Genomic DNA, 13,310 nt, shown 5'->3' on the forward strand with positions numbered 1-13,310 from the left:
CAAAGTACAAGTGAAAGGTAAGATCTGATTGAAGTCAAGTCAAATTTATTTCTATAGCACGTTTTAAAATTAGTTTTATACAAAGTGCTGTACAATCAGCCGAGGGTCAACCGGAACCAGTCTCCATGACGGCCAACAGCGAGTCTCCCGGTTCTGTCCTACATCTATAAAGTTGAACAATGGATTTTGGTGTTTCAAAACCCATTGACACTGTATGACTATGTTTAGCTTGTGTTCTGCTCCTCTCTCTCACCAACTGTCTCTGGAGGAGGGGATCCCTCTCTGAATTGCTCCTCCCAAGGTTTCTTCCATTTTTTCTCCTGTTGGGAGTTTTTCTGGGAGTTTTTCCTTGTCTTCCTTGAGGGTTCAGGTTGGTTGAGGGGCAGTTCTATGGGTGCATGTGAAGCCCTCTGTGAAGCCCTCATGCATGCGTGTAAAAAGGGCTATACAAATACATTTGATTTGATATGAAATAAGGCACCAAAATAAAAACAATTTATACGCAGATATATACAGGATATGATAACATTGCTGTACTTACATAGCCTCATAGGCTAGGGAGAATAAGTGGGTCTCAAGATATGAACCTAACCTGTAGTGTCTGCATCGATATAAATATAAAAAGTCCATATGAAAATAATAGAGTTATAAAGTTAGTTTTCTTATTGACAGCAGCCCCCCCTGCTGGTTGAGGGGTCTATCAGCAGAAGCGTGTCCTGACACTGTCGATCCTGCTGGGTAGCCAACAACCTGAAGGAACAAACAGTATATATCATCTCATGGAGGAACGTAAGAATGTTCCCACATAGCTGATTCACTAAGCATCTGCATAGAGGTGCATGGATGCCCTACCCAGCCAGTCGGGTCATAAGCTCCTCCATGTTGTATCCACTCCTGCCACTGCACTCATAGAAGACTGCCTGATACTGCTGTAGGAGGCATCACATGCACAGGATGAACAGGATACAGGCAGTGTCGTGTATAGACAGTATTTCAGGAAAGGCCTTCAGAGTAAATGAAATCGTAAACTCATCGAGTTCCCCCTCACCTCCGCCAATCGCCGGCCTTCTCTGGTGCTAACTTCTCTCTTGTGAGCATCTGCTGTGTCCAGTTTGTTCCCCAGCAGCATCACAACAGCCCCCTCCGACTTCTTCTCCTATAGAGGAGGGAGTTGGGGAGAATTGTTTTGAATGTATAATGACAAAATATCATTTTTCAAAACTTGAAAAACAATCATAAATTTAAAAGTTTATAAAATATGCCAAAATACATTGGGTTGCTGTTTTTATGGATTTTTATCTTTAATCAGATTTTTTTAATTCTTTTTTTAATTTTTTTTTACTTTCATTAGGTTTTCTTTGAAAGTGCCAAACGAAAACACACACTTTAAAGTAAATAAACAACAGGGATATATTATACCTATAGAGTACACTGTATATAAGACACACATACCCATACATCAATCAGCTATTTAAATCTGACCACCATGACACTAACCTGCACTTCGTCCAGCCACCCTCTGACAGCCGTGAAAGAGGGAAAGTGAGTTATGTCATACATGGCGAGGATTCCATCAGCCCTGCGGTAATACTGCTGGGTGATGCTACGGAATCTAAAAGACAGAAGGACGTAGGCGGTGTAACATCAAAGGTTTTAGACAAGAGATAAAAAATGTCACATGACCCTTTCTGAGGTGCATTGGGTTCTAACCTCTCCTGTCCCGCGGTGTCCCACAGCTGGAGGACAATGCTGGACGGACCGAGAGTCACACTCTTCATTTGGAAGTCTAACCCTGAGATCAGCACAGCCCAGAATGAGATTGTGTCCATCTACAACAGTGAACACACTATGCTGCTCTCATAATGTTACTTACCAACAGTAGCTCTCATTGTGTTGGAGAATTGTCCTGTACAGTAATGTTGGATGAAAGAGCTCTTTCCCACTCCTGAGTTACCCAAGAAGACCACCTTGAATACTCGCTGAGGGCAGGTGATTCTGGCCTGGTTCTATGGGAACAAAATAAACATTGGTTTGGTACATTATTGAGTTTACATCCTTGAACTGTCATCACAAAACACAAGAACGTTTGATGAAAGAATTTAGACCATGATCCAATTCATGACATTCAGTGGCTTTAGTGAGTCTGGAGTGTCCCATCATAGTTTCGAAGAATGTACCTGCAATTCACCAGTCTGCACATCATTGTAACAGCTGTCGGTTATATTGCCAGCTGGTAGTCTTCTCTTGGATGTGTTTGGCATGTCACTTGTGTCCTTTTCCGACTGACTGGATGAACTGAGCAGTCTTTAGAATCAGTGGGACAGAAAATGTGTTATTTACTATAAGACCAACCTTTCACATTTAATATACTCTCAAACTCAACAGATCCTCCCTTATACAGACCTTTTTATTGGCTTGTCTTCTTGTAAGTAGTTACCTATTATTGAGCCTTTCTTCTGCAAGCGCTTTCTGATATTAGGAATCTATCCAAGTGTTAATGGGAGATGAGACAGAAAATGTTGCACATTAGTCATTTTGTTTGTTTACAAATCGTTTTGTTTCTGTGAGTGTGTGCAGTATGAGTGTGAGAGAGAGAAGGGTGAGCGTAAAACAAAAGCGACATTAACAGTTGATAAGGTTTATTCAGCACCAAACTAGTATTCAAAAACATGCTGATAAATCACTAGGTTCGCTAAGAACTAAACTAACAAGCTCAGTCGGTATCACTGTTGCTACATCGCATAGTATTGTGTATTTTCAGACTTTTTGTTCATAATAAACAATTTCTTGATCCGCTAAAGATCAAGCTTGCGAGCTCTTGCAAATTGAGCTTAATTGTGTCAGCATTAACATTTTACATTCTAATTTTCAAAATATTATTCTTCAAACACTCAATCTCCATAAATAACGCTGCATTCCATTCACTTACAAATAGTATTTCCCTTTCTGATGAAACATTACAGCTGAATTGACCTACAGTTTCTGCAAAATTCTCCAGTTCCTCGGCCACATGTATTCAGTACAGCCACATGGTATTGTAGTGCTGCTTTACACTGACATTTTAATGAATGCTACAAAAACAGTGTCGTAAACATCATCATCCTTCCAAACAATAACCATCATCAACAACAAGAAGTGGTCAGAGGAAGACCTGAAGGGTACCAAACCTCAAAATGGTCAATAAAAACCATTTCATCTTGAGAGATGCGTTGACCTAGAATGGGTTTAGGGAGTGCGTCCAGGAGGACCTCGTGTCTCCACAGAAGTATTGAGGGAACGGGAGTGGGAGAGGAGATCGCACAGATCGCCTTTGACTAACCCTCTTCTGGGACTGATGTGCATCTTTCTCATCCCGCAGCCTTTGGTTCATATCTCTGTGAGGAGAGACAGCAGACACATTTAAACATGCACCCTGTCTTTATGACTGATTGACTTTGCTGTAGATACTGATACAAGCTTCCACACATGACGCCACCACACCAGACTAACCTCAGTAGCTCCAGTTGTCTTGTCAAGCTGTCCTTCTCCTTCTGCATGTTCTTGGACACCTTCATCACATTTCTGGAGGATTAAGACAAGTCACATCAGACCCTCATTTCATCTACAGTTTTTGACAAGCTCCGCCTCCCTCCTCCCTGTCGTACATTTGTCTGCTTATGTGTTCCTGCGCTGTGTTGGCCTGGATGGAGTTGAGCTGGTCCAGGGCCCTCTGCAGCTGCTCCCTGCTGGCCTCCAGCTGCTCCTGTAGCTGCAGGTTGAGGTTCTGCAGCTGCTGATTGTGTTCCCTGATGTCCCCATGCTCACCGCTCAGCAGCTGGACCCTCGTCTCCAGCTGGTGAATTTATATGAGACAGAGAGAGAGACATAGAGAGAGAGAGACATAGAGAGAGAGAGAGAGAGAGAGAGAGAGAGACAGAGAGAGAGAGACAGACAAACAGAGACAGATAACTTATTGTACATCAGTGAATATCTACTACAGACAGCAACAGTTATATTGTGACTGCAGTCCCAGTTCTATTCACCTCTCTCATCTTGGCAAGTGTACTCTCCAACTCTAGCTCCCGGGCCTTCAGCTCCTCCTGTAGCTGTTGTCTTCTGTCCCACTGTCTAATACTGTCCTTGAGTTGATAGGAATTACTGTAAGCATCATATCTACAATACATGAAAAGACAGATCTGATCCATACCCATTACTACCCATTAGTTCCCTTCAATTAAAGAATGAAAAGAAAAATAGTACATTGTGTACCTGGGCTAACCGTTTCTCTCTCTCCTCTCGGACCTGACTCTCCATCTCCTCATACATTGATCTAACAACCATGTCATGTTCACTCTCCCGTCTGAAACCAAACACAGGGATACACACATTTGTATTGGAGTGAAAGATTTTGGTATGAAGCAACTATGTGTGATTTGGAGAAGGACGAAAGAGAAATGAACCTGCGCAGTGCCTGCTCCAAACTGTCCCTCTCCTTCAGAGAGTCCTGCAGTTGGGACAGGGTGTGGACCAGAACATCTTCTAGAATGTTCAGCAGGTCTGGCCTCTCTTGCTGGAGGTCACACCATAGAGCTCTCAACGCCCGCTGACTGACACACAGCACAACACCAGTTCATTACTACAGAAACGTTGAATTAATTTGAATTCATGAATTTCATGTCTTCTCAATAAAACTCAGTAGGGCATAGACATACTCTTTGAATAGTTTATCAGCTCCTAACTCTGATAGCGTCTGGGTGAATCTAAGGCCCCCTGGATCCACATCCTCCACCCCTGCCTCCTCCTCCATGGTCTCTTGTTCTTCCTCTTCGTGGAATTTGTCTTCAACATTCTCTTCACCCATCAACTCACCTAGAAAATGGAGAGAGGTACAATTTCCTTGAAAATCAAATGAGGGGATAAGGTAATAACCTGTATCAATTTCCTTTAAGTCTCAAAGTGTAAACAGGTTATTGTGACGTAAATAAGCTCTACATACCGAGGCCCATGCTAAACTCGACAGGAGTGAGGAAACCATTGTTTTCTCTGTCAAGACTCTCAAATACTGACTCCAGCTGATCAGGTGAAAGCGGCATCTCCCCTTGTAGTCTCTGACAACCAGGAAAAGAGACTAAGAAAGTTAGGATCCATTTTCAGTGGGGCGTTTATATAATTAGATTCCACTTGTTGTCGATTCACCTGCATGTCTCTTTTGGTAATGAATCCCTTTCCTTCTTTATCACACAGAACAAACAGCTCCCTGGCTTCTCCCATGGTTTGTGGTTGAACCAGTCCCAACAGCCCCTCTCTGGGTGACGTAATAAGTCCTCGGCCTTGGCCAGACCTTGGACTTGCAGCCAGGGCTCCCCTCTGCCTGGGGGTGCATGGCGATGACTCGCCACTGCCCTTCCCCACCAACACCTCTTCTTTCTTCAGCCACTTAGACATCACTGCAGAAAAAGAGAGAAAGTGCAATTTCTGTATAAGAATATTTTACTTGGACTGTGCACATATTTAGTTGATCATTAAAGGGTGTTTTTCTGTTTTATGTTGTACTGATCTTATTAATCATTTCAAGAAGTCACCTAGTAAAAAAAAAAGCCATGTTCCAGTAAAGGTGTATTTCAACCTCTATTAATATTCTCTGCCTCAACAAGTTTACACAGATTCAAATGTCATGTGAGGTTTATTTGACAACTCTGTTTACGTGTGTGTAGTACTGTGAGGTAGCTGGAAACGCTGGACCTCCCTTGACAAACATAGAGAACAGATACTCAGCTAGCTTGCATGAAGAGGTGGTCAACAGGTGTTGGCCATGTTCAGATATCCAGTCCTATTACAGGGTACTGGATTTGTAACCTGTGAGAACCGCTCCATTTATTTATTTTTACTTTGCATGAAACAATAAAGGAGCCTTATATTTTTCAATTCTATGCCATCAAAACTGAAATTTTAAAAATTATACTCAATGATAATGTTCATTGATTTAGACAAACAATCTGTAGTTCACATCCATGGGAATTTCTCATAAAAATCCAGTTGTGATATTTTTTTGGTCAGGTATTTGCTTTGCTCTCTGACATCATCACTCCCTAATGCTGCTACTGCACCAGGATGTGGATTATATGAGACCAGGATCATATCATGTGATGAGAATCCCTGTGAGCAGTCAGTGGTGGTGACATGCAAAGTTGAATGCAAATGCAGCATTTGAGATGTTTTGCATTGGCAGAACCACCACAACTGCCTGAGATTATGGTGTAAAGAAATAAAGGACACATTACAAGCAAAGTGATTTGAGTTTGTTCTAAAATAGATTTTAGAACTTTAACATAATACAAAAAAAAAAAAAAAACATAATTTGGATTATACCACAACCCTGACACGGCATCATCATACATTATAGTGAGAACTAGACCTGCCATATTGTAGACTGTTGTGGTGTTCTGACTGATGATAAAATGGCTCCTCACTCTCCAACACTACCTCAAATACCTAATTTAGGAGGAGGGCATCACTATCCTTCAGATAAACATGTTTTCAGAGCCTAATGCTCTCATACCCCCAACAGTCCAGAGTTAGGAAGTTACTTCTAAAAAAAAACATCGGTTTTCCCATGCAGCTTGGTATAAATTCTCAACCATTTGACTGGATCAAGGTGGTATGAATTTATAGTAAGATATAAAGATAACACCAATACAAAAGGAACTGTATGTATGAACATATTATATCTATGTCAACACATCCTTAAATGCAAACACATCCAACCATAAATATTTAAAACATCTTAATGTGTCAGTCAGAAATTGAAACTTGTATTGAAACATAGTTTGTGTCTATTGAAACAGCAATGATTTCTTAAATGCACTGTACATTTGGGGCCAAGTTAATGAGTAACCACAGTTTTGTTCTTAAGGAAACCCGATACGGTAGCATGAAGCAATGTAGGCTACAATGTATTATTAAAACGCAAAACAGGCCACCAATGACATTATTGCATGGCAATTGCCCAGAACAAAGTTCACCTGTTATTGCTAAATATATACATATATACTTAAGAAAAGCTTTAACTATATTACAATACAACTTTGATGGTGAATATGTTTGGGTTTGATAAATACCTGTACATTTTAGGTCCAAAAAATTCACCGACAGACAGAGCCAGCCGTCAACCCACCTTTGAGTTTACTCACCTCCCCATAACTTACTCTACTTCTAGCTAAAGTCTCCCGCTAGATGTCAATGAAGAGCAAGTGGTGTTACCGAACTGTTTGAAATAAAAGCTCATTCATAAAAATAACAAATCTGTTGAATTCAAATTGTAATCATTGTGCAAAAAATACCTAATAAGTTAATAGTACATGTTTCTGAATCTAATTGTATACCCTCAATGTCATGCAATCCCACAATATGACACGAATTCATTTTCAAATGTTCCTAGGTGTCCTGTATTAGAACAACTGCGGTAAAATCTGTTACCATGGGATGCAGAGAAACAACGCTAATTAACATGCTAGCTAGTTAGCTAGCAACAAGCACATTAAGACATAAGAAGACAGGATGAAAACAAAGTACACTCAGCAGGCTTCTTTTTGCTGACACATATTACAAGGTATAAAACAGCGCTGTTTAATAAACCTCTAATCGGATTGTTGTTATTTAACGTTACTTACCCAGCCAACTAGACTAGCTTTGCACTTATTTGTTAATTGTTTTTAGTAGCTACAACGTAGCTCGCTACAGTACAGTACTGTGGTATTAGCTAGAGCTACTGTGGTGGGAGCGGTAGTTACGACAACGTGTTACGCCAACATATTGAGTACTGCCAAGTATAGAGCAAGCTCTAGTTATTTCGCCAGCCGATATTACCTTGCCTGACACCCAAGTCGGATTTTAAAATGTGTCAGTTTTACGGGAAGGCGACATTCACTTATATTTTGTTCTGTTAGACTTTCTAGCTAGCTAGCATCAGTGTAGCTAAGTAGTGTTAGCTAACTTGTGACCTACTAGCTGGGTAAACTCACTGAATTAATCTCTAAAGTTAATCCCCTTTGCCTGGCTGACCTTTCCATGCTTGCATGTGTAACAGTTTTAGCTCATTATACGGTGTAGTTAAAAGCCTCCAGATTGTCCAGACACTTGCTACCAGTTGTGCGCATTTGTACCATACAACAACACGACAAGATGATGACCGCGACATATTTTACCTATTGATAAATTCCTAAATGGGAACGCAGTATACTTGTAATTTGTGCATTCTGTCTACATCACTTATTAACGGTCTAAAACTATTTTGTTTCAACTACCTTTTTCTCAGGATATTTCTAAAGACGAGGAATGACATCATGTGACTGAGTTGCCCCTTTTCGAGAAATGAGACTTCAGGACTTCTGCCCTCGTTCCTCAAACGAAGACCTACATTTTATCATCAAAGAATGCCTGCCACCAGGAATAAGATGCTCTCCTTGAGAACAAACACAGCCTATGTTCCCTAACAGGCACGATATCCCAGGCAAATCATATAGCAGAAGCAGTGTTCAATTTCAAACTTTGAAATGAATTAAACCCGATCAACAACCTGAAGTGTGAAAACGGACCATTCAAATATAATTCTGGACAAGGACCATGACTGGGAACTAACAAGTTAACTAACTTTGATTAAGAGTCATTTAAAGGGACCAGGAAATTGCAGTGCGTTTATCCAGAGTACAAGAAGAGCCCTTAAGACCTTGCTGGTGCCAGTGGCTGAGAACAAAGTTTTTCCCTAAGATGCTCCAGACCAACAACTACTCGTTGGTGCTGTTGATCCAGCTGGCTCTGCTTGCTTATGATCTCTTTGTCAACTCCTTTAGTGAACTTCTGAGGGCAGCTCCCGTCATTCAGTTAGTGCTTTTCATGTAAGTTATAGTGGCATGCAAGTCATTGAAAATGTGTTCTTAAATTCATGACGTGCATTTTAGATCTTAGAATTACCTAATTACTTAGTACCTTTTATAACTTATGTCATGCTCTTTAACATGTTATCGGTGTTCATAAATTATAGCATGAAAGTTTCATGTACAATGGGATTGGACCCAATCATTGACTTGTGCTCTATCTCTCTGCTGTGATTCCAGCATCCAGGACATTGCCATCCTGTTCAATGTGATCATCATCCTCCTGATGATGTTCAACACCTACGTGTTCCAGGTGGGCTTGGTGTCTCTTCTCCTGGAGCGCTTCAGAGCCCTCCTGCTGCTCTCTGCAGTGTACCTGACCCTCAGCATCAGCTTCCACTGCTGGATTGTGGTACGCACTCAACCACTGAACATACACGCCACACAGACACATTACGTTTACATTGTCATTTGGTAGAGCGTCGGGCTAGTAATCTGAAGTTTGCCAGTTCGATTCCCAAGCGGTGCACATGACGTTGTGTCCTTGGGCAAGGCACTTCACCCTACTTGCCTCGGGGAGAATGTCCCTGTACTTACTGTAAGTCGCTCTGGATAAGAGCGTCTGCTAAATGACTAAATGTAAATGTGTAAGTACAGGGACATTCCAATTGTTGCTGCACTGCATCCATGATATGTTGTAGGTAGATTGTGATAATTATAATCAATGATCATTTGTTAGAACCTGAGATGGCTGGAATCCAATCGATTCATTTGGACCAGCGGTCTGCAAGTTCTCTTCATCTTTCAGAGACTCGGTAAAAAGTAGCTTACTTTCACCATTTTCATAACAACAAATATGGTTGTAGAATCCGTTTCCCAATTTCTACAGTCAAATTTTTTTTTTTTTTTTTTTTTTTCTTGCAGCTGCCGTGTTGTATTACTACTTCTACAAGCGTACAACAGAATACCTGGGAGACCCGAGGTTATACGAGGACTCTGTCTGGCTACGTGATGCCTTTGCTCGAGCACGTCAGTGACGGTGGGGATGATAGAGCCATCCCTGCGGTGTGGTGCTGCTTAAAGAGGCCACATGGACAGGTTGGCCAGGATTAAACCAAGAGGAAAAAGGCAACACTATGAGGGGTTAACAAGATAGACATCAACCAAAAACTGCACTACAATGTTACTCTCTATAGCAACACTACATATTCTTACAGTAAGGGGAAATTATCAACACTATTGTACTCAGCTAGAAGCCAGAATGTAGAATACAGATTTGTCAAAAAATTCTAAATGCAGCCCATGATGCAATACATAACATTGTACTGCACGTTTTGTTGTTATGTTTTACAATAAGTAATGTTTGTTTGATACAGTATCTTTATCTGAATTCGTCAAGTCATCTTACAAGGGAAACATAAGTGGAAATGTTCCCTTTTTGAGTTGTGGAATACACCATTTGTGCTTACTGTAATTCTGACACCTCAAAGGCAGTTATTACTTCCCATGGAATGTAACTTTTTTATACATGTGATGTCTTTCTATTCAGTTATTTGTATCATAGCGATGCATTATCAGATATATTAAGAGTTGAAATTAGACTAGCAATTAGAATAGAAAAGAATACTATTAAATGGATTGTTGTTTCTTAAAAAAAGTCAAAGTTCAGTTGGCCTTGTATGCTGGAGACCAAATAAACTGTTTACATAATGAGATTGTTTTTTTGATAATCACTCAAATTGTATCCAGGTTTTACCATGTTATTGCTCTGTTCCCTCACTGTGTTTCCAGTTTTTGGTAGTTACATAGCTCAACACACCGGGGCAAGGTGTCCCTGTTCACTAGGTGGATGTGTAAGTGTCTGACTACTCTATTTTTACTCACCAAGATTAATCTGGGATTGGGGTTTTAGGCACCACTAGTAGAATACCATCTGAAAATAGCTTGCAAGTGTTTCAAAATAAGCCAAAGTACCTTCCCTAGAATGTACAGTGGTCTTTCATTACATTATTAAAATGGACACAGTCGACAAGATAGGCTTTAAATGCAGTCTCAAAGCTGTGTCTTGTGCCACATTTCATTCAAACACAGTAAATGTACACTTGGCAACCTGGAAATCAAGATATTTAAGGTTGAATGTGCCCGTACGATTAGGATTGGTTGAAAATATGACAGCTTGTTGAAATCCTACTCCTCTATATAATGTATTTAAAATGAATATGCATTGATTTATTTAGGTATTCAGTGCTATCAATTAACCAGGGAAAATCAAAATAGCACCCCCTAGGCAACATTTGCTGCACGTGTAAAACAATCTTAGACTTGCCTTTATTGTGATCTAAGCAGTGTCTTTTCCCAGTCCTGCCAGATTTCCAACTGCTTCATACAAAACCATATGGGTCAATGACTTTTCTTACAAACTCATCTTTATTGGTGAATGAAGAATCCAATCTGAGACCTTTTGTCAGTGCAGTAAATAAATCCCAAACCAGGTTTGTATTATGGAGCCCACGACATCTGTAGCATCGGAATGTTCATCTGTATCATCTGTTCATATCACAATCTAAACATAAAAAAAGACATAATTGGATATTAGGCTACTCTATAAGAACATTGTAAAATACATTAAAGTATTTGAAGTGCATTTGATTTGACTTGACTAGTTTCATTGCAGCAGATCTATAAAGCATATAAAAGTATTTCAGACATTTGACAGATCAAAGTCTGAAATGCACACTGGTCTGAAAAACTAAACATTTTCTCACTTACCCTCATACATATATGCCGACCCAGAGCAGCAAGAACAGCACACCAAAGCCCATGAAGAGTGAAGCCACAAGAGAGATCAGAAGCTCCTTGTACACATCCCTGGTGTATTTTGTCGATGTTACCTCGTATCTGGGGGAACGTTAGGGACCAGAACACACCAGTCTAACGCATTACCAACCTTGAGTCCTGCACCATCATTAGCCTATATACCAACAACGTAAGCAGCTTCTTATACATTCATTTGTAATCTGTCACCAACATCTTATCTATCACCAACATCTTATCTATCGATGATTAAACACTCATTTGCAAATTTACGGACCTCACATTTTAACAGATACAATCCAGAACTTTATAAGCACGAAACATGATAACACATTTGTATAAATGATTTACTCTCTTCAAATTAAGACATAACTGAATTGTATAATTAAGCGGAACATTTCAAAGGTCCAAGAGATTGAAAAGGATACACAAAGAACCAAGCTGTGAAGAACATTCCAATAGCCAACAGAACCACAGTGAGGTGGGGGAACACAGCCGGGTTCACCGGGCTGGTGTATCTGGTCATTGCCTCGAGCTCCTGCGGGTAATTGCAATAAAGTTGAGTAAGCATAACACTTATCATTCTCTTTCATGCCACATTATACACCTCATGACATGACCTTCTACATAAAAAAAGATATGTTGGTTCATTTGCATTGCTACAGACCCCTGCTTGTTAACTAGTACTTGTTAGCTAACTAACTACACACTGTGTCAGCAAGGCACGGTGAAATTGTTACCTCACCACTTCAAACCATCCAGCTAGCTAACTAAAGACACAACTTGAAATAGTTAGCAAATGACGTTACCCCAAAACACTATTGATAGAAATACAGACCGGGTAAGGTTTAGTTCGTTCATCATGGGCTTGCTAGCAAGACTGAGTTAGAGGCTAGCTGTACTGTGTTGAGACAAGGTAACTCCCATCTGAATTGCCCTACGATACCTAGTTTACCTACGCTAGTTTATCAAAGACAGCGCTAGAAATTATAAATAAAAAAACACAATACGTATTGTGTTTGAATGTTTGAATGAAATTATACGCAGCGACTTGCTTACCATTTTGATGAGATCCTGCAGCTTCGGAACCAAGAGGAAAAAGCCACGTACTGATATGTGGGTCTATTCCTTAAGATTATCGAGGCCGTACCGCGGTGCACCAGGATACGTCGCCGGTTTTGAATGCACTCTTGGAATGTGCGTATATACCTTAATTAAAGGACAATTTGATATATAACAGAGCAAAACTGCAAAGCTTCTTGTTTTCATAACCAAATGTTTCTGTGAATGCCATAATGCATTACTTAAAAAAAATCGCAGGTTACCCTGCATGTGATACATAGTCTCCGCTTTCATACAAAACAAATGAGCTTTGTGTTGCGCTTCCGTGTTGTTCATGCGACGTTCTCAGGTCCTAAAGTAAATCCTTTGCTACCATCTAGTGGACTGGAATAAAGCAGCAATGAAGCAATCCACGTGCAGAGCGTGTTAAATTTACATGAATCTCGGGTTCCATAATTTATAGCACACACAGTACATGCATGTAAAACTATTGTTTCCCTATGAAGTCAACCGGTGAAGTAGTGGTAGTTTCACATACCAAAATAAACAAGTTCATTTGAATCACTCTTTTTATTCATTGCA

The 13,310-nt window shown here is 40.3% G+C and overlaps 3 protein-coding genes across 4 annotated transcripts; 1 reads left to right on the forward strand and 2 right to left on the reverse strand.

Annotated features, from left to right (window-relative positions):
- Positions 1-23: 23 nt before the first annotated feature.
- On the reverse strand, positions 24-7,301 carry cracr2b (calcium release activated channel regulator 2B). 2 transcript variants are annotated; one of them, XR_014729674.1, is made up of 19 exons: positions 7,098-7,301; positions 5,176-5,426; positions 4,976-5,087; positions 4,692-4,848; positions 4,440-4,586; positions 4,249-4,339; positions 4,023-4,118; positions 3,645-3,832; positions 3,490-3,561; positions 3,320-3,374; positions 2,404-2,483; positions 2,178-2,304; positions 1,874-2,006; positions 1,711-1,792; positions 1,498-1,612; positions 1,049-1,156; positions 853-929; positions 254-750; positions 24-164 (listed from the first exon to the last, which is right to left on the reverse strand). XR_014729674.1 is itself a non-coding variant. In XM_084671579.1 (18 exons), exons 2-18 carry the CDS (start codon positions 5,422-5,424, stop codon positions 663-665), a joined length of 1,977 nt encoding a protein of 658 aa, XP_084527705.1. In that variant the 5' UTR covers positions 5,425-5,426; positions 7,098-7,301; the 3' UTR covers positions 24-662. The 2 variants fall into 2 exon arrangements, 1 of the variants encoding a protein (XP_084527705.1); XM_084671579.1 differs by having other exon boundaries at positions 24-750.
- Positions 7,302-7,436: 135 nt separating this feature from the next.
- On the forward strand, positions 7,437-10,884 carry tmem138 (transmembrane protein 138). The gene is made up of 5 exons (XM_084671590.1): positions 7,437-7,588; positions 8,294-8,873; positions 9,093-9,264; positions 9,592-9,667; positions 9,777-10,884. Exons 2-5 carry the CDS (start codon positions 8,746-8,748, stop codon positions 9,887-9,889), a joined length of 489 nt encoding a protein of 162 aa, XP_084527716.1. The 5' UTR covers positions 7,437-7,588; positions 8,294-8,745; the 3' UTR covers positions 9,890-10,884.
- A 376-nt stretch (positions 10,885-11,260) lies between these two features.
- Positions 11,261-12,882, reverse strand: tmem258 (transmembrane protein 258). Its single transcript, XM_084671591.1, has 4 exons — positions 12,726-12,882; positions 12,095-12,204; positions 11,622-11,750; positions 11,261-11,415 (listed from the first exon to the last, which is right to left on the reverse strand). The coding sequence occupies exons 1-3, from the start codon at positions 12,726-12,728 to the stop codon at positions 11,624-11,626; spliced, it is 240 nt and encodes a 79-aa protein (XP_084527717.1). The 5' UTR covers positions 12,729-12,882; the 3' UTR covers positions 11,261-11,415; positions 11,622-11,623.
- Between the last annotated feature and the right edge of the window lie 428 nt (positions 12,883-13,310).

Source organism: Hypomesus nipponensis, chromosome 14 (genome assembly GCF_054491055.1).
Source record: "Hypomesus nipponensis isolate SF chromosome 14, ASM5449105v1, whole genome shotgun sequence".
NCBI lineage: Eukaryota > Metazoa > Chordata > Actinopteri > Osmeriformes > Osmeridae > Hypomesus > Hypomesus nipponensis.